Raw genomic sequence first — 19,367 nt, 5'->3', positions numbered from 1 at the left:
TTTACAACCAGGCTTCATCCACGCTTTACTTCACATTGGGTACCATATATGAATGCCGAGGTGTCTTTACCGTTGAGTGCTTTGATTGAGCGTCATGTGCCTTGGTTACAAGAGACCATATTTCCTGTGTTACGTGCGGCTGTGTAATTAGACCTTGTCTGGAATCGGACCCCTTGTTGGTGTTAGTGTAATGTAAATGTCTTTGGGCTGTACGTGACTTTTTTTTTAGGAGGTCTCTTTTAATCATTGCACCAATGTTCACAACGGGCAGTGAGTGTCCTTGCGCGCTATTGCAGGTCGTCTCTGGGTCAGGTGTTTACCGGCACATTATGGCTTTTTTTTACGTCAGCAGGTCTTGCGTTACAAAGTGACTGCAATAGGGAGAGACGCATCTTGATTATCACTCTGAATGAATTTCCCTCGTCACCGCCATTGCCACACATGTATCCCAATGGCATTTTTACAATGGCAGGGCGTGGTGGCACATGCCTGTCAGCTTGGCAGATCGCAAGGAGAATTTGTAAAATACCCCAACCTGCAGGAGGTGGCCAGAGGTGTCACAGCGATGAGCAGCACTGTGACTAAACCACCCACGCAAGTGCGGTGTATTGATGTTCTCAGCCTGGTCACTTCTGACTGCAAAATAAAACACATTGCATTTGTTTCTGCGCTTAATTTGGGTAAATTCCAGCTCTGAGAATGAAAAATATTGGTCTGACCGCCCTGCTAAGAGCATTACTGTCATGCGTAGCGGTTGACAAAGTGCTGCACCCTAACTTAGAAGGATTCACAGAGGTAGCTCAGTGGTGTCCGCTTCTGTGGGCCGTTCTCTAACATGACGGGTTACGCCGCTCTGTGACATATCCGAATGGTAACGTCATCTGCCGACCTGACACCGATAGCACAGTCGAGCTTCAACTGGTTACAATAAAGATTCCCACCTGGTTGCCAACCTATCCATGTGGAGTTCAATAATTTCTCCGGCTGTTAGTTTTGTCCATGCATGCAAACAATCTCAAGCATGGATTGGCCTTAGCAACCCAATATCGCACCGCACGATGAGAAACCCACAAACCAGATTCAATTTGAGTTGTGGGCCCCACCGGATTTCTGACTCGTGACAATGGCTCCCCTTTATGAGTGTTGCGGCCTTGCCGAGTCTGACCTGTACTTGACTGGGTGAGCTCGGGATTAGACGGTGCTCGCACCTAAGTGGCCGCGGTTGAATGAAAGGCGCTCGTAATCCGGGCCTCGCGCGTCTCCACGCAGCCGGGGTCAAACAGGGGTCACAGGGAAGTTAGGATTGCGTGGAGGTAGTGGTGGTGGTGGTGCTGGGTGGGGATGGAGGGGCGGTGGCATTGAACTCTCACGCTGCTGCACACACGTCAGGTGTTTGTGTTTAGCGGCATTCGGTTCCTATAAGCTCATCCGATTACTAATCTGCAGTGTTTGTTTTTACGGGGCCAGACGAAAGACTCTGAAATACCACCTGTGTGTGTGTGTGTTGTTCTGCAAGTGTGGGCGGCGGTAGTGTAGCGGTTAGCACGCTGCGCCATGAACCCAGCAACCCGAGTTTGTAGTGCGCTGCGCTCTGATCCTGGCGACCCGAGTTCGATTCGCGCTCGTGGACGATAACGGTGACGATTGTCTGAACCAGTCCTGGGCCTCCCCTAGGTCGACTCGGCCTCACGTGAGTACCCGGTGCGGTGTGTAAACGTCGACACTGGGGGAGACAAAAGCGGTGATGCTGGCCACCGACCCACTCGTGCGCCATGCCGGCCTTCATAAGTGCTCGCTAACAGCGTTTGCCCCAACAGTGTGTTCAGGCTTTACGGGGGGATCTTCGTCTTTGTTTTTTTTGTTCGGCAAGTGAGTTTCTTAGCGCGCAAGTTATTTGTTTTTTTCTAATCAATGCCCCCCACCCCCGTCGCATAGGTACCGTGCACATTCTACTTGGCACCGTGCGACCATAGTAACACCACAGGGTCGCGTTTCATCAGACGCTTGCGTTGCGTAGATTACGTAAAACCACTCAAAGGCCGATGACATAACATGCGCGCAGCACCGCGTTGAGAAAAGGGGAGCAAATGCTGTTAGAGGAACTTTCCCCGCAATGTTAAATTGGATGAGGTCATTTGTTTGTGGTCACTGCGCTGTTAAATGTCAATATGGTGCAGTTATAATAATTTGATGAATAGTTTTGGACGTTGTGCCGAACAACACGCGACGCGACAACGTAGATGGGAGGAGAGGGCGTTTTGCTGAAGTTCAAGTTGAAATTGTTTAACCAGGTGAAGGACTCAAGATGACAGGAGTGGTCTCATTTGCAAGTGTGAACTGGGTCACCAAAATCACCAAAGCAATAACCTGGCAAAGAAGTAACAGCGATGGAGCAAATAGAAATCGGAGCAAAAACAAACCGAATCGGGAATAGTTTCTTTTAAACAGCTGCGTTTAGGGAAGAAATAAAAAACAGCGTACAAACAATGACCAATATCATATAAAAAACATTGGCAGTGAAATAAAAATGAAATAACGGTGACCTCAATAAGCATGTAGGTTGGCTATTGCAAGGGTGTGAGTAAACAGGGTAGCGGCCTCGATCCCTCCAAGCGTTTGATCTCTGCGGGTTTATTGTTTGCGCCCAAATCGACTTGATACCTGGGTGGGAACAACAACAACAACAATGACGATCACGCACGCATCGTTGCGTTGATCCGGGAGGCGCCATTCGGCGGATCGCGTCACCTCACAAAAAGTGTCGGCGCTAATTCACTTTGCACAATCGAGCGCTAATTGTGTTTCGTCCGACAAAAGGCGCCTCGCTCCCGCTTCACGGCTCGCAGACAGGACTGGCGTCGCCGCGATCGCCGAGGTTTAGCGGCAGCAGAGTAGTTGCCTCCGCCAATTATTGTTCCGGTTGATTGCGCGCTGGTGCTGCTGCTACTGCTGCTGCCACTGCTGCTGCCACTGCTGCTGCTGCCGCCACTGCTGCTACTGCTGCTGCTGCCACTGCTGCCACTGCCACTGCTGCTGCCGCTCCTGCTGCTGCCACTGCTGCTGCTGCCGCCACTGCTGCTACTGCCGTTGCTGCTGCCGCTTCCACTGCTGCTGCTGCTGTTGCTGCTGCTGCTACTGCTGCTGCCACTGCCGCTGCCGCTGCCGCTGCTGCTGCTGCCACTGCCACTGCTGCCGCTGCTGCTGCCGCTGCCACTGCTGCTACTGCTGCTGCCACTGCCGCTGCTGCTGCCGCTGCCACTGCTGCTGCCGCTGCCACTGCTGCTGCCGCTGCTGCTGCCGCCACTGCTGCTGCTGCCGTTGCTGCTGCTGCTGCTGCCGCCACTGCTGCCGCTGCTGCCACTGCCATTGCCACTGCTGTTGCTACTGTTACTGCTGCTACTGCCGCTGCTGATACTACTGCCACCAGCACGACTGCCGCCACGCGGGAGGGTTTGTTAGGCTTGAAACGGTCTCCGTGGCGTTAATTCCGAGAAGGGTTTTGCCACCCGCTCTGGAGGGGTGGCGCGTCCCTTATTTGTTTCCTGCAAACAAAATCTCGCCCTTCCCACACGCGTGCGGGGGTCCCCTTGCAATGTTCTCAGCACTGCTCCGCGGTGGGAATTCATTGGTCTGTCACGTAAAAGGTTATCGGAATGAATGAGTGAGAGGGCAAAGTAGTGCACGATTGACGTGCACAGGTACTGGGGCCGCTTAAATACAATCACCGGGTAACCTTGGAAATAGTCAATGATGTGACAACATTACATTTGATGTGTACACATACAGCGCTTTGTCAGTCCGCTGCTGGATGAGGGTCTACCCATGCCGTTTCAGCATGTACCCAGTATTTCTACATGTATCTATCTATTCATTAATGTATGTATGTTGAACTTCTTTCGTACCATACATAGCGAACCGTGCTAATCAGAGGTGCAGGGAAATTGGACAACAAACTGAACACAAAAAGCAGTTCTAAATAAATTAGTTTTCAATCTACATTTAAAAGTGCATCGGTCCAGTGGCTTCCTAATATCGGAAGGAAGTTGCCATGCTGATGGCCGCAGAAGCGCATCTAAAAGCGCGCGATGCAGTAATCATCTTTTTTCGATGGTGAGCCAGAAGACGCTGCAAGGATGACCGGAGTTTGCGTGATGGTTTATGCTCCTTGATGATATCAGCAAGGTATTGTGGTTCATTTGTAGCGAGCGCTTTTTGTGTGTAATGTGGGCGACATGTTGGCATAGTGGTCCGGGTCATTACATTTGCCTCTCAGCCAGTTTGTACAAAGGTTGGATTTGCACTCTGCATTGAAATTTCAAAAGGAAAGTTAGGTTTTTCAGCTGATAAGTAGTGAACAAACAAGCCCATAAAATAAGTGCGCCAAAGCAGCGACTTCCCAGAAATACGTAGAAGAAAAAATATATCTTACGATAACTCACGTTAAAATGTGAGTGGCGGCCAGATTCTGGTGGTTGCCTTTGCCGCGGTGTTCGACGTCAGGTTTTTCGATCTTTGCTCTAAAAACGCGTTGGGGAAACGAGAGTGCCGTTATGACACAGCTGCGATTGCCATACGTTCGAGCGCGCTACGCATTCCCACAATGCATTTTTCAAACATCGCGAGTCTTCGGTTAAGAATTAGGTCAGTGGAAATATTTGGCGTCATTGTTTTCAGCCGAAGCGTAAGCAAAGCAAAAAAAATGCACAGATTTTTTACAGTTTAATCCAGAAATATAGAAAGAAAGAGTGATTTGTTTGACACTGACCTTTATTTAAAATTACATCATTAACGTAATGCCCCATGGGTGCTGCTTGGCTTCTTTCGGGAGACACGGAAAGCCTCTGTGCTTTTATAAAAAAAAAAGTATTTACGTAAACGGCCCAGCCGCTGAGTTAATCCTAAGACGCACGCGAGTTTCTCCGATTCGCCCGGCCAGAGCCGCGTCGGTTTTGCCCATTTTGTAAATGATGAGAAAGTACATTTGTGTTATTGTTTTTGTGGTTAGGTTTAGGCCTTTACTAAGTGTGAGGCCAGATACAACGTACGAGTGGCCTTTGTCAGTCATCTCTGCAACAGAATGTGGACTTGCCCATTCCGTTGAGGGCATCGCCAAAGCGTACGTAGGTGCCCGCTTGCACGTGTCTACGCTACATTAGTTCATCGTGCGCGTAATCGCCGAACCGAGCGCTGGATGGTCATCAGCAATTCGCGACGTTGTTTGTACGGTCCGCAGCCGCACTGTGGGTTGTCACAGAGACCCCGACGGTGGAAGTCGGCTGCACAGCGACCTCGTCCTGTGTCCGGTACCTGTCCAGCAGCACCTGCTGATGGCGTGGCAGGGTGAAGCCAGGTGGACAGACTGTTGTAGGATCCCCGATAAGGAGTTGGTTTGGAGCTGATTTTGTCCTCCATTCCTCCCGTCAGCCGGTCTGTGCCACGCAGTCCTGGTGCAGCTGTTTGGGTCAAGATTGATGTCGGGATTGGAAGACTTGCGGGGTCTTCCGTTCTTATGTGCATACACAATAATATGGTCTGTTGTCGGTTAAACTGATTCCCACTCTGTGTCGGTCAAAGGGATAGTTTGAGCTTACTTCACTACGCTGGTCAATGTGCCTTAGCGAGGATCTAAAACTGATATCACTTGTATGTTGAACTTCTTTCGCACGGTACGTAGCCAACCCTGCTAATCGGAGGTAATGTTAGCCTTGGCCGGGAATCGAACTCGGGTCACGGGGTTTGTAGTGCAGCTTGCGAACCATTACGCCGCCGCTCCCTTACGCAATGCGCGCATTTGTCTGTGAAAACAATCAGCGGTGATGATTTTTTGCAAAAAACTACCCCCTATTTTGTCTGGCTATCGTTAAGGAAGAAATGCTTTCATTTATTTTATTAGTTCGTAGACATGTCGGATGTCTGTGCGCTTGCATACACGCAACGCATGTGGGGAGTTGTGAATACTGAAATCCTCGGGAGCACAATCACGGAGCATGACAGGTGTGGGGAAAAAGGGTCAGAAGGAGGGTAAGGTTTTATAGGCCGCTCGCTTAAATGCCTCGGCATCCCAAAGCACCTTGCATCACATCTCATCTCAACCGTTCCCTTGCCTTGTGGCAGGCTAGCCTAGCCGAGTAGGCCCCGCACCTCCGATTAGCACGGTTGGCTACGTGCGGTGCGAAATAATTAATATTCATACGTACTATGGAAAATAAGAATAGTTTGCACCCTTTTATTTCCCTGTGCAAGAATAGGGGTAAACCGTATGGGTTGACAGGCACGCGAGCGGAGCGCGCAGCATGTGGAAGAACGACGCGCAAATACGGAATCTGTTTGAGACGCTCCAGGAGAACGGCGAGAGCGAGCCAGTGCGAATCAAAGATGAACAAAGAGGTTGTCGTATCCATGATAGAGGTTTTTGGGTTAGATCGCCTAAATATATGAATGTGTCATTAAAACCCGCCACCACCCGGCACAGCCAACTAGTAAGGATTGTCACGTAAACAGAACGTGGCCAATTCGTCACTAGTACAGCACACTGGTTGTGTGTTGGAGAGCCAAGCCACAAGATTTACAATCTGAGTACGACGTTTCGCCAGTAATTACAACTAGCTTCATCAGACGACAGCCAGATTTGGGGAAAAGTCCATCTGTTTCGTTCCTTATATCGAGGCGTAGATGTGGTGACCACGCTTATGCACTCTTGCACAATGTGGGGGGGGGGGGGGGAAATTACTGAGGCAACGTACATTATGCAATTAGGGTGGTTTGGCTATGTACAGCGCAAAAGAAGTTCAACGTACATACATAGTTTGGTGCCCTTCCCCCGCACCTCCGATTATCACGGTTGGCTATGTATGGCGCGAAAGAAGTTCAACTTACGATGGAGTTTTATCTCCCGCAGAAATTGCCTGTGAAGTCTAATGAGAAGGAAGGTCTCGCATACACGGTGCACCGTACGAGGGTCATCTGGAGGAATGATGGCGATGATTCTGTCGTGGAAAATAGGAGGCGATATAGAGAAACATTGTGAGCCGTTGGGATGGAACCTGTCGTGAGAGATACTCATGGCTGGAAACAGTGGATGATATGTACCCATCTTCAATCTCTTATGAATGAAAGTGTGGTTATTGGGTATATAGCGGTGCTCACAATGCAAGCGATGAATCGTGTGTGTAAAATATAATTTACAATGCATCGTAATGATATGCCAAATCGGAGAACTATACAGCACAACTGCGAAACCCTACACAGTGATAAATTAGATTATCATTCCTATCACTGCTTGCATCCACTGAAATTCCGGTGACATATGAATGCAAGGCTCGACGGTAAAGAATACTTTAGGTCAGCGTGACTTCATACATGCATAGTCTCTCATTGCCAAAGCACGCTGATCGCCCCTTGTGTTCGGTCGCAAATATGCCGTGTACACATGCCTGTGTGCCTGCATGCATGCGCGCGCAGTGTCTGCATCCCCTAGCGGCAACCTAATTTACACAGCGCAGCGTCTGCTCGCACGCTTCCTGTGCTACAAAAAGAGAAATTGTCCCTGGGCTGATATATTTCTCCTTGTGTCCTTGTAAGTGTCCAAACGGCCGAGCGAAGGGCCTTTGCCAGAAGCCCTCGATCGCTCCAAACGGACGCCCCTGTCGGGTCTAGAAATGAAGCCAGCCAGGGCTTTTGAAATGTTCCACATGTTTTGGAGGTTGATGAATGCACGGCGTATGCAGTTGCTATTTATATTTTGTTCAGCTTCTGTGTGTATATATATTTGAACGTGTGTTGAACGTCTTTTGCACCGTACATAGCCAACCGTGCTAATCGGAGGTGCGGGGAAGGGCAAGAGGAGACTAGCAGGGCCTCTCGCTTGCCACTGCTAACGTGCAGATCCGCCTTGGGATCGCCAATGATAATCTGTGGCAGATCCGATCATTTGTATCTAATTACTGGGTATGTAATTTAACATCGATGACAATAATGATCCACGTGGTAGGTTTATGCAAACCTTCTCATCATTAACTCCCCACCACCAAACAAAGCTGTCACATTCACAAGGATAATGTTTATCCACGCTGATGTATCGATCAAATTTTGACCAACGAAGCTCCCTCCTCACCATTGGATTAAAACTTTTTGTCACTGAATCGAACTTCAACATGCGACGGCGTTTCACTCGAACGCATTGGGCTTCGTGAGGAGGTGCTGAGCTGGGAAATCGAGTGGAGAAAGTGAAGATGATAACGTACATAGCCGTTTGTCAATCCGCTGCTGAACGATGGCCACCCCACCCCTCTTTCTCACGGGTGTTGTTTGACCATACTTCACCACGCCGGAGAGTGCGGGTTGGTGAAGTGGTGGGCATCAGCACTGGTGCAGATGTCAGCAGTGGCTGGGTCCATAGTGCAGTGCGCCAACCCTTTTGCAACTGATCCACCCCAATAATTATTAACATTTGTATTACACATTTTACGACCAGATGACTTGATCACCTGCAATGTGCGTGCTAATTCATTGCGCGACATCTCGATAAACATTATGATTATCATTTTTAAGTAGCGACCCCTCTACGCACGGTACATATTGACGGAAACCGGAACACGCGCAAGGGAGCAGCACTCTACCCCTGTATAGATGTAACGAGATGGCGATCAGTCCACTCGCTGTACTGCCTCCTGCTAGCCCCAGGGTATGGCACATCGATGCCCACGGGAAGGGAGTTTCACAATACTTGTTCCATCCACCAGCCCTCGCTGCTTTCACAGTGCTGTATTACAGGTCACATGCATAGCCACCACCGCCCGGCAATTATTATTTTACTTGCAGCGTTGTTGGAGTCACGCTGAACTTGCAATCCAGAGGTCACTTTAAATCACAGTCAATATTATGTCTTTCATTTTGTGTCTGTTCCCTAATCCACGTTTTTTTCTTTCAGTCACTGTGTATGATTAGTGTATTTGAGCTTTGATTTTGTTTTTAAATGTCCATATCTCTCTATCATGTCGTTATACCGGGCAATGTAAATTGACTGAAAAGGCTTTTTTTCAAGCACATAGTTACGTTGTTTATCAAGATCAAATGAATTAAATACAGAATTCACGTTCGTTACTGAACTTTGCGCGTATATTATCAAACACGTACACGATTTTCTACCATGTTGTAATCGTTAGCACACAAAAAGTGGAGGCCGGTTTGATTAGTCTGACCTGTGTGGCAGTTAAAGGAATTGTGCAAACTTCTTAAATCGCCCACCTCTGTCCACCCAGCAATGTTAATGAGCACCACCACAGTTGGTCAATCGGCAGTTCGCATGCATTGGGGTAAAGTGTGGGTACCACCACCTCTTCCAGCGAGGAAGTATAGGCCAAAGATGCTCTCTTAGAGGGGCTCTCTTGAGCCTCCAGCAGTGGCGTGAGCGATCATTTGCAGGGCTGCACCATGCAGTGCATGCTGGGAGTCTAGCATGCTGTTCTCACCGTCCGCTAAAGGGCCGCGTGGGCGGAGGCACGAGCGAGCTTGGATTCTCAAAACGTCGACAGCCTCGCTTCGAAGGAGCCTGCTATGTATCAGCCAAGCGTGCTGCACCAAAGGGCGCAGATGGGTCATCTTTCATCTCACTTAATCACAAACAGCCCCTTGGCCCTTGCTATAGCCCTTGGGGATAAAAATATCATTAGACTTAGAGATGCCGAGGCTGGGGAGGGTGGGTGGGGGCAACTAGAGACGTGGGTGTTGATCGCAAGAGGGAGGAGGGCAGATCTTTCACAGCTTCGACGGAAAGGAGGTAAAGTCGGTTGTGGGGGCGTCGGGCCAAAGTGGAGGTCTTGTCGTATTTCACGTACGTGGGAATTGCCGTTTTCTTTCATTTATTATTTTGGTGTGTGTTTTTTTTTTGTGTTAACACAGAGGCCACTGTGAAAGGCAGATGGGGCGTTTCTTGTCAACGATTTGTGGCCGGGAGCACCGTCTGACCGAGACAGCCGCCTCCTTGGATCCCTTTAACATTTTCTTTTCGAGCGAACTGCTCTCGTCCGTTGCTTGCCGCAGAAGCACGGCGCTCGCGGCTGCCGCGTTTTATTGCCGTGCTCCCCCGCGGAGTTTCCCCGCAATGCTAATTGCCCTCGGCGATCAAGCGCCCGTCTCGTAGCTGCCCGGTGGAGCAAGGCTCGTGAAAACAGATGTACAAAGCCGTGCGCGCGGTCTCCGTTACACCCTGGGTGAAGCCCGCTGCTCGCGAGCCACGCGTTTAAAACGTCAGCGCCCACGTGGTGGCTCTTGTGTTGTTATTTTTATTTGTCGGTGGTTTGGATCCTGCGACTGTGCGGAAGACCGGCACCCACGTGACAAGCGCATCCTGTCGAGTGCCGCTGCTCTTTTAGGAATACCGTGACCTTGACCTGTGACCTTGACTTATGGCTTTTTGACTCGGCGTATTATCAAGCACTTCCGTAACAGGTTATTTTCAAGAGAGGCCTACATTAATGAGTGTGTTTGGCATGTGAGAGCAAATAGGAGTACATGCATTAAAGCTGCATATACAACCTGATAAATCTTTAATCCCTGCACCGATTGATTCAAGAATCTATCGTTTCTATTCATGACGGTGCCATTGGTGCTCTTGCTGATTGTGCTATTATTGTTGTATGTATGTATGTTGATCCTATTTCACACCGTACGTAGCCAACAACAGCTGTTGTTGATGGTTGTTGTTGGTGGCCTTGCCGAAGATGGTGGTTATCATTGTTGATGATAGTTGTTGTGGCGGTAACCTTGCTCACAGAGCTGTTGTTGTTGTTTGTGGTCGTTGCTTTCACCAGGCATGTGCAGACACGGGACGCCTGCGCCTGGCCCAGGCGTGGCTCATGGGACCGGTGCTCACCGAGACACTGGTGGTCACGTGCCGGAGGCTGTGCCGGCCCGGACAGGGCAAGCAAGCGGCGAGCGGTGGGGCGGCAGCAGCAGCAGTAGCGTCGTTGTCTGCGGAGCAAGCCGACAGCTGGGCCCTGCTGTCTCTCGCGCTCTCTTCACACGCCGATGGCAGTGAGTGACGCTGCACGCACAGCGGCAAACGCAGAGACCCGCCTTTCCTCCCCGTTCTTAGCCTTGCTCCTAAGTCTGGGGCGCGTGGCGTCGGCGAGAACCTGTTAGGGCTGGCACAGTGCGCATTGTGCCTGGTACCTTGTGCGAACACACAGCCGTCTTTGTCTCCTCCGTGCTGTTGCTGTCCACGATACCGCCGTATGGCTGTGATGTGCCACCAGTGTCGACTAGCAAGCTGGAAAATATTAAGCGAAAAACTTAAGCCTCGAGTCTAAGAATCCATTTGCTACATCATGGCCAAGAATGAAAGCCAGATTGCCAAGCTCATAGCCGAGTACACAAACAACCTGTGCCGTGTGCCAGTCTTAATAGGTGCTCGCTAATAACCCTTGCCTCAACTAGTGTCCCCAGGCTAAACAGTGCCCCTTCATTGTATTTGTTCTCACATATGCTTTATGTACACACACTTAATGCAACATAACAACTGTCGTTTCCCCACGCGCTAAAGTAATGCAGAGAGAACCCTAATTATGTAACCTTCTGTCTGCGACATAAAACAATACTGTCCGGTTGTTTGCAAGCGAGACGCTGAGTAGCCGTGTACAGTTCCAGATGCGATTCGCGGATAGCCCAAAATCGCGGATAGCAAATTTGTGAATAACGAGGGAATACTTTACATGCTCGCATCGCGTCCTTCCTGGAAGCACCAATGTCGGCTCAGGGTGAGCGTGAGCCAGTGGATTTATGGGCACTTTGCTGGCTAAAGCCGTCGCTCCCACTCTACGTATTGCGAACCAACAGGCCCGTTACTTAACCCCCCCTCCCCCCAAATTGATGTGCGTACCAAAGTTTAGGAAACGTCACGGACGATTAACTTTCCTTTTGGACTCCTTGCCAAAACTTAATAATGTATTTATTTATTTTTGGTTACAGCCCAGAAGAGGCCTGGTCGGTGCGGCTTGAGTGGGCCCAACGTTCACATCAGATGTTACTTTTTTCACAAAGATTCCCAGAATTTTGGAGCGTTACAAAAAACACCCGCGTTGCCAAATTCTTCGTGGTCTCTCCACGCATACCGCATAGCCTCTGGCCTGTGGGATATAAAAGTGCTGCCCTCACTGCACTGATGACGCTGATTGGGTGAGATCCTCTATAATTTACCGTTTAATTCACGTGTGAATCACATTTGTCATTCTAGTCAGTTGCTTGAAGAGTAACTCTGCATACATCTAATTCCTACCCTCTCACACTTGGCGGTTCTTTCCAGGTGCTATTGTTTCCTCCCTTATGTAAAATACTCGCGAAGCAACCGCGCTATTGTGTTTTAGGGCCGTACCACGTGTTGTTTGACTCTTCAGGACGTCCGTGCACGTTTAGTTTCTGAAGAAGCTTCCAACACGTGGAGCAAAATGTCGGACGTGTATGTACGTATGTATGTTGAACTTCTTTCGCGCCGTACGTAGTCAGCCGTGCTGATCGGAGGTGCGGGGACGCGGGCCGAACAAACGCACGGCACAGCCCGAAAACACATTGTAGGGCTATGCAGCACGGCCGCTGTAGCCTACGCAGTGATTCTCATTATTGTTGTAGCAAAGCGACCGTCGCTTGCTGTGACCGGCCTGAAGGAGCCTTCCTTCCGGCCAGCTCACCTACCCAGGAGAGCCGCTGGAACGAAACAAATCGCGAGCGGAGCGCGAGAGAGCGGCCGGTGGAGAAACAATCAGCGCAGTGTGTTCTCGCGTTCTCGCGACGTGATCGCCCCGGCAGGTGGCCTGCACGGTTTTCGTTTCCTTCGCTGCGATCCTCCCACCTGGGGATGGCTTTCGCCTGCCCGCCTGTCCGCCACACCCCCCCCCTCCCCACCCCGGCACGGTGCCGAGGTTACGATGCACCGCGGAATTTTGCAGTTCCATGCCTCCGAGAAGGATTAATGTTCGAGTGTGGCGGTGGAGAAAAGGAAGTTTATTCTTTCCGTTGTTGTTATTGAGCTATGATGGAGGCTCTATAATAAGGATGGGTGGAGGTTTTAATACAAAAACACGAGATTTAACTGCGAATCACTTTTTTTTACCACATTTTAAATAGGTCTCAGCCAGTGGTGGAAACTACACATTCTTATGGTGGGGCTGAGTCTCTCCAGAGCACAACCACCGTTGACTTCCCACACAGTGGGCATTCCTTTTATCCACCTAGCGGGGATGATGGGCCGAGTTATCCCCCAAGCCAGGATTTGAAATCCCAACGTTGCGATTGTGAAGCTGCTCGCTCCACACCACTGAACCTGCCTGTCCAGTCATCCTCACGCACCGAATGTTGTCAACAAACTCGATACAACTGCAGAGTTACGTAGCTGAGCAGCCGAGCGCGCAAAGTTGTTTTCCTCTTAAGCGTGACGGTCAATTCTTGTTTTCCTTTTAGTTTTTTTTCATCCCCCCCCCTCCCAACCGGTTCGGAGGAAGCGAGCCATCGAACGATCTGAAACAAAGGCCCCAGCACCGCCAGAGCTCTCGATTCGGTGTCGCCGGTTCCCCACCACAAGCCGCAACGGTGGTGGGGGGGGGATTAATCGCCGAGATTGACGTGCCACCGTGCGGGCCCTTTTAGCACCAGTGCCCCGGCGGTCTATTCACAAATCAAAGCATTCCTGTTGCTACGGACATTGCTGGGGGATTTATTTTAAAGTAGCGCAGAATTATTATATTTGTAAAATATGGCCTCGTAACAACAATGCCGCGTTTAAACGGGCCCTTTCTCCATCCTGCTTTGATGTGGCGAGATAAAAAAAAAATCTAATAACACTGTTTAACTTTTACGAAGATGTGATTGACGGGCAAGCGAGAGGCAAGCGAGCGTATGTAGTGCGTACGGACGCAAGACCCGCATCCTGAGCTTCCACTGTTCCATCAACGAGTCTCATCCTTCGAGGGACTTTATCTCGAGTGGCCCTACTCGGCCCGACAGCCGCAGTAACTACAGCAGCGGCAGCAGCACCCAGCGGAGAAGCCTCCGAAGGGGAATGCATCTCCGGGAGTCGTCCTGGAGATGCACCCGGCTCCAAGGGCGTGCCTTCGCATCGACACTTGACCCCCTGACCTTTTAATCCGTGTATCGGAGCTGTCCTCATTCTGGAGCATCCCTCAACGTTTACGTTTTGTCAGCGTTCTGGAGATAAGATAACGTGTCCATGGAGATCGACCGAGAGCTCCATGGGCGGAAAACACGCGCACGTGTGCACAAATGTCGCGGGCTTGCGCGGTGCAAACTGCACGACGCCGCCTTCATCGTCTCCGGTTTCCTTGTCCGCTTTCCAATATTTTCCGTCACGGTGGCGGCCGTCGCTTACGGGCATCGGCCAGTCACGCTCGGGAGGGCACCTTGCGTTGCATCTCTGCGGCACGCTCTAACGGCCCCCTCCGTGTGGCGATGCATAACCCCCCCCCCCCCCCTCCTCGACGTTCGACCCGTCCCCGCGCCACCAACGCCCGGATTGCAGATTGCGACTGTGAAGTGCACGGGCGCGCGATTTATTGCGAGGTTATCTTTACCCTGCCGCCAGGCGCGTTTGAACGCAGCTGTTGCTTTGTTTATACGTCTTACCTCGGGGGACGGTGTTTTTAGGGGTGGCGTCTGGCAGTGTCCACCGCCCCGCTCGTCCGATTAGTTTACTATGTCTTTTTTTTGTTCCCCCCCCCCCTCCCGTTTTACAATTCCCTGTACATCCCGTCGCGTAGCCCCTCGGGACGTTGATGTCGTGGGAATCGCGGAGTTGTCTTGTCCCTGTCGCTATGCGCTCAGCGCGTAGCGCTCGCACGGCTGCCAACTGTGGGATGCGTGACACATGGGATGGGGGCTTTGGGGGGGGGGTGGAGAACTGCGCCACGGCTCCTTCACACACGCGATCGCCCAGCGTTCACGATGAGATATTAAATTAACAAAACAAAAAATTACGCACTGAATTGGCACACCGCTGCAGTGGAACGATCCGTTCTTGGCTTTCGCACGCGAGCCGATGTCAGTGATCCATCCCTGCGGTGGACGAACGTCCAGGCGCCTTCCCTCCTTCGGCTGCCACTCCGTCGACAAGCTCGGCCACCGCCAATTGTCCCTGCCAAGCCCACTTTGGGTTCCTTGGCAGCCTGTCACTTGCGTACGCTTTCAAATCCAAGCGTTAAACGCCGCCTCACTACAGACACGGATGTATTAAAGGCTACCTTACAGACAATGGCCCTTTTTTCAAAAGATCATGCTAAATAGTGTTTATGTTATCGGGTGGTGTTATTGACGAATGTGGTTTTTAATGTCATAATAAACTCGGGAGTTTCCCTGGCCGGCACCGTGCAAAGGGGAATGACGAGGCTATCGTCACTGGGAGGCCGACGTGGCCGGGTGGTACATCGGCCTTTGAACCGAACGACCCGTAGCACCCACACCGGATGGGGCAACCACCGCATATTCAAAGCGGACGGTCGGAGAGAGAGAGAGAGCCCCGGCGACATGCGACTGCGGAAATCCTGACCACGACCGTAGGGAGACTGTAGGGGACCGCATCGCGACCCGCGGTTAAAGTCAGCGGAGGCGTTGTGAAGACATCCTCCGCTCGGCTTCCCCCGAGGCTGTGCTTACGGCCTGCACGTGATGGACTCATCAGTTTCTATAAAAAGCCACACACAAGAAGAATACGTCTAGAATTGGCAGTGCTGAGATCCTGGCTTCGAACCCAATTTGGTTTTGCACTTAATTTGACCCTTTTTCACTGCAAAAACAATTTTTTGGCCGACAGGTACAAACCTACCCGCTCGCTCATCTCCACATCCAGGGAGCATGATGTGGAGATTGTGGTCAAATGTAACCAATGAAGAACTTGAAGCAAAGATCAAGAGGTCATCACGGCCAAAGTCGTTGGTGCCACCGCGCCCCGTTGGCAACGCGTTCTACCCTGCGCCAGGTCCCGCAGCTACTGCTCAATCGACATCTGACCTCCAGGATCTGGCCTGACCTCCGTGATCTGAAACAAAGTGTGATGTGATTTGTGGCGCTGCTGTCTTGCATTGCGGTGTGCCTGGATGATGATTGAACGTGGAACAGTTGCGATAGAATTGGTGAAAAGAACATGAAATGTAACTGGAAAAATATTTGCACTACTCCTTACAGCAGTGGACTATTGCGTGTCTTCTCTGTGACCCAGTTTACCAAATCAACACGGATTTCCTAAACCCATTCACACCTCATCAAGAATTTTAGCTGCCGCAGAACCCCCTGGGGATTTAAAAATCAACGTTGACGTTTTTCAGTGAAATGCTCCTGATAAATACGTGTGGGATGTTGATGCAAACTTTTTTCTTATATCTTTTTTTATCGTGAAGCCCTTGCGAGGAGAGAAGTAGAACGAGCGAGTGAAAGAAAAAAAAAACACCACCTTGTAACGGCTTCTTCCCCTCGGCCTTCCTGTGCAAATGCTCACGTCGGGCAAACCGGCGCAATGTCCTAACGTTCTGCGCGAAGCGTGGCAGGGAAAACAAGCGGCTTGACGTCGCGTGATTTATTGCGCGAACGGTCCCCGAAGGCGAAGCGGCTGTCTGCAAGACGGATCGCGCGCGGGGCCCCTCCCGAGTTCACGTCTGAGCTCTCGACGTGGCCGCTCGCGAGGCAGGAGTTGCGGGGCCTCCTCGGGTCGCGAGTACGTGCGACCCCCCCCCCCCCCCTCCACCACGCCGGGCGCTGTTCGGACGGGCCGGGTAAGGAATCAAAACCCGTTTGCGACCTCTGGGCCAGACCCGGCGCTGGAATGCGACGATCGTGCCGGGCCAGCGCCGCCTGCGTCAGCACACGTCGCTCGGGCACCTGCCGCTGAGCGCCGAAGAGGCCGCGTCTCGGGCAGGCCGGCTGAGGGACGGACCGTCATCATCTGACGGCAAGCAGGGCTGCGATTCTTTAGTTGTGCGTTACAGCAGATGCCTCCGTTGGAGGCGCGCCTTCTCACAGAGCGGGAAGCTACAACTCTGCAGTGCTTGATCCAGCAGCGGTCCTCTTGGCCAGTTGCTTACTGAGTATATTTTGTTTCATGTGGCAGGAAGCCTACAACCAAATCGCACAATGCGCCACTTCTCATGAGATCTGGGAAGCAAAGCTGGCTTGAGCCTCCATAGCGCTGAGCAGGGTGACCACCATGCATCACAGGTGTCATAGCTGGCTGCGAGTCTCCGCTGTGGACAGCGGAGAGCAGCGCGGAAAAATCCTTTGCTCCATTGTACTTCTACGCTCCCGTGTCTGTGCTCCCCGCCCTCGGCATCCACCATTGAGCAGTGTGATGAAGTACGGTTCAACAACTCGTCATTGACACGCCGTGACGAGGCTGTTGTTCCACGGGAGATTGACAGCAAGCGATTCATAGTCACATGCGTCTCTGTGTGTATTTATACACGTGTGTTCATTATACCGTGAATGTATGTGTTTGTTTATGCGTGCGTGTGGCTTAATTTCAGCTGGGTCTGCCTGGGTCAGAAAACCAGAAAATATTTCCACCCCTGAACATCGTGTCCACTTCGTTGAGCTATCAATTCTAGCCAGGTCGCTTCTGTAAAATAAGCTAATAGCTCATTGGGCTTTACCTGGGTAGAATACAATAGTTTAGTTTTATTTATATATATTTGAGCGATTTACTTACCTTTTCTATACTTTGCACTCCAATCGTGTTTTTGTATTGTCGTTGTAACGCTCTGACCTGCCCCTACTGGACATCTGTGACAAAGCGCTTTATAGCTCATCGGCTTCCTCCAGCATAAATAAACATTCTGATTCTGATTAGCTGCCCGTGGCTACTCATCTACCAGTGACCCGGAATAAATCCCTGCATGAAAACAAAGCCCGGTGTGTATTCGCACACAGCTGCACGTGCGTGTGCGCGTGCGTGCGTTCGCGTGCGTGCGTTCACGTGGGTGTGTCCGCCGTGCGTGCGTCTTCAACTATACACTATTCAACTCTGATTCATTTATCATTTTACCAGGTAAGGCCCACTGAGCTATATAGCGCTTTTTCAGAAGCAACTTGGCCACGAATGATACCTCAGCGAAGTGGCTTTTCACGTGTAAATTTCTATCAGCCAAATACTCTTAATCTGCACGCTTCTAAATGTGGAGGGGAAAATCCGGAGGACCCGGAGAAGAATCCACGCGACCACAGGGAGAGAGACGCGCAAGCTCCAATGGGCGTCGGGGGGGGGGGTCGGGATCGAACGCACGACCTCCCGTACACAAGGCGAGGTCGTTAACATCTCCCCGTCGCGCGCGCGCGCCTTGTGTCCCGCAGAGCCGCTGCTGCCCGCCGAGTGCGTGCGCCGCGTGGTATCGGCGATGCGCGCGGCGCTCCCGCGCTGCGGTGTGGACGGCGCCCCGACACGCGCCGAGCCGTGCGTGTCGCTCGTGTGCGACGTCGCCTGCAGCTTCTTCGGCGCCAGGCATGGCGGAGCGGCGCTCGCGGCCGCAGAGGACCTCATCTCCGCCATCTTCCGCCTCGCGTGCCAGAGCAGGGAAAAGGATGCGTTCACAGGCGAGTGATTGAACCCCCCCCCCCCACTTCCTTGTCTGCCTGTCGTCTGCCTGTTGTCTGCCTGTCCCGCACTGCTCGCCTCCATGTGGATCCACTGACACTGCCTGAGAGCCCCTCGAGAGTGGTAACCTGCCGGAGCGTGTCGGTGACCACCTATGAAAAACAGATTTTAGTTGAGTTAACACAAGTTTTTTTGATATTTACTTTTTCACGTTTCGGGACCGCCACCCGGCGGGGATGCTTCTCCACCTGCCTCTTGGCGGTGTCAATTTGAAATCCACCGTCACAGGCGACAGATTTACCAATGCCTGCCTGTCTCAAAGCTCCTCGCCATTGTGTATATCGGCAGTGTGAATTTCAAATCCCACTTTCACAGGTGAGTTCGCGACTCCTTTTCTGTCACCCGGGCTCTTCTCACACCTCTGTGTGTGCGTTGCACCTGTCGCTTCATTGGAAAAACCAATAGCAACATCGCCTCCCAACTTCTGTGTTCGCCTTGTGCTGCACAGGGACAGCTGCCATTAGGGGCGTCCCCTTGGCTAAAAACCTGCGCTCCGATACTTGTTTTACGTTACGGGGCGCAACATCAATGCAGTTTGTTTTGCTAGTTACTTTTGTGTACAGATGTAGTGATGCCCTATACCACAAGGTAGTCACAATATCAGCAACTGGATTGATAGTTGTTTACACGTAGGTTATTCACAGCGGCTCGGGATCCAAGTGTGGACGTGCGGTTGGGGCCGCGTATTGAGCGTACCCTCTCTCCTCCTCCTCGCAGAGGAACCATT

At 51.4% G+C, this 19,367-nt stretch overlaps 1 protein-coding gene across 2 annotated transcripts in view; it reads left to right on the top strand.

Annotated features, from left to right (window-relative positions):
* Positions 1-19,367, top strand: part of LTN1 (listerin E3 ubiquitin protein ligase 1) — a 172,767-nt gene that overhangs the window by 40,447 nt on the left and 112,953 nt on the right. For both annotated transcript variants that reach the window (XM_078615544.1, XM_078615545.1), the window contains exons 14-15: positions 10,812-11,034; positions 18,340-18,579. In XM_078615544.1, the coding sequence (XP_078471670.1) occupies positions 10,812-11,034; positions 18,340-18,579 (463 nt within the window). The remainder of the gene's footprint in view (positions 1-10,811; positions 11,035-18,339; positions 18,580-19,367) is intronic.

The sequence above is a fragment of the Lampetra planeri genome, chromosome 47 (assembly GCF_965212315.1).
Source record: "Lampetra planeri chromosome 47, kcLamPlan1.2.h2, whole genome shotgun sequence".
Taxonomy (NCBI): domain Eukaryota; kingdom Metazoa; phylum Chordata; class Hyperoartia; order Petromyzontiformes; family Petromyzontidae; genus Lampetra; species Lampetra planeri.
This window is presented reverse-complemented; position numbering and strand designations above follow the sequence as displayed.